Source organism: Trichinella spiralis, assembly GCF_000181795.1.
Source record: "Trichinella spiralis strain ISS 195 chromosome Unknown Scfld891, whole genome shotgun sequence".
In the NCBI taxonomy this organism is placed as follows: domain Eukaryota; kingdom Metazoa; phylum Nematoda; class Enoplea; order Trichinellida; family Trichinellidae; genus Trichinella; species Trichinella spiralis.
The window spans coordinates 1-268 of NW_003527830.1; the positions used below are offsets into that span (position 1 = coordinate 1).

The 268-nt window shown below is 50.4% G+C and overlaps 1 protein-coding gene across 1 annotated transcript; it reads right to left on the bottom strand.

Moving 5' to 3' along the window:
• Nucleotides 1-86: 86 nt before the first annotated feature.
• Tsp_13792 (conserved hypothetical protein) lies at nt 87-268 on the bottom strand (the record flags this gene model as incomplete). Its single annotated transcript, XM_003370345.1, has 1 exon — nt 87-268. A coding segment is annotated over one exon (182 nt), but the record flags the coding sequence as incomplete, so codon positions are not given.

Genomic DNA, 268 nt, shown 5'->3' on the forward strand with positions numbered 1-268 from the left:
GTTTTCTTTTCTTTTGGATCGACGCATTCCCTGGAACCGGGTTGTCCGGAGATAGGGATTCTGGTATCCATAAAACGCCGACTTTTTCACGGTGTTCGGAGCGCTCTCGTCGGTACGTGAAAATCCGAGCGACGCCTGGTAAATCTCGTACTTGGTCGTACTGATATCCGCAGCAGGTCTCCAAGGTGAATAGCCTCTGGCCGATAGAATAATGTAGGTAAGGGAAGTCGGCAAAACGGATCCGTAACTTCGGAACAAGGATTGGCTC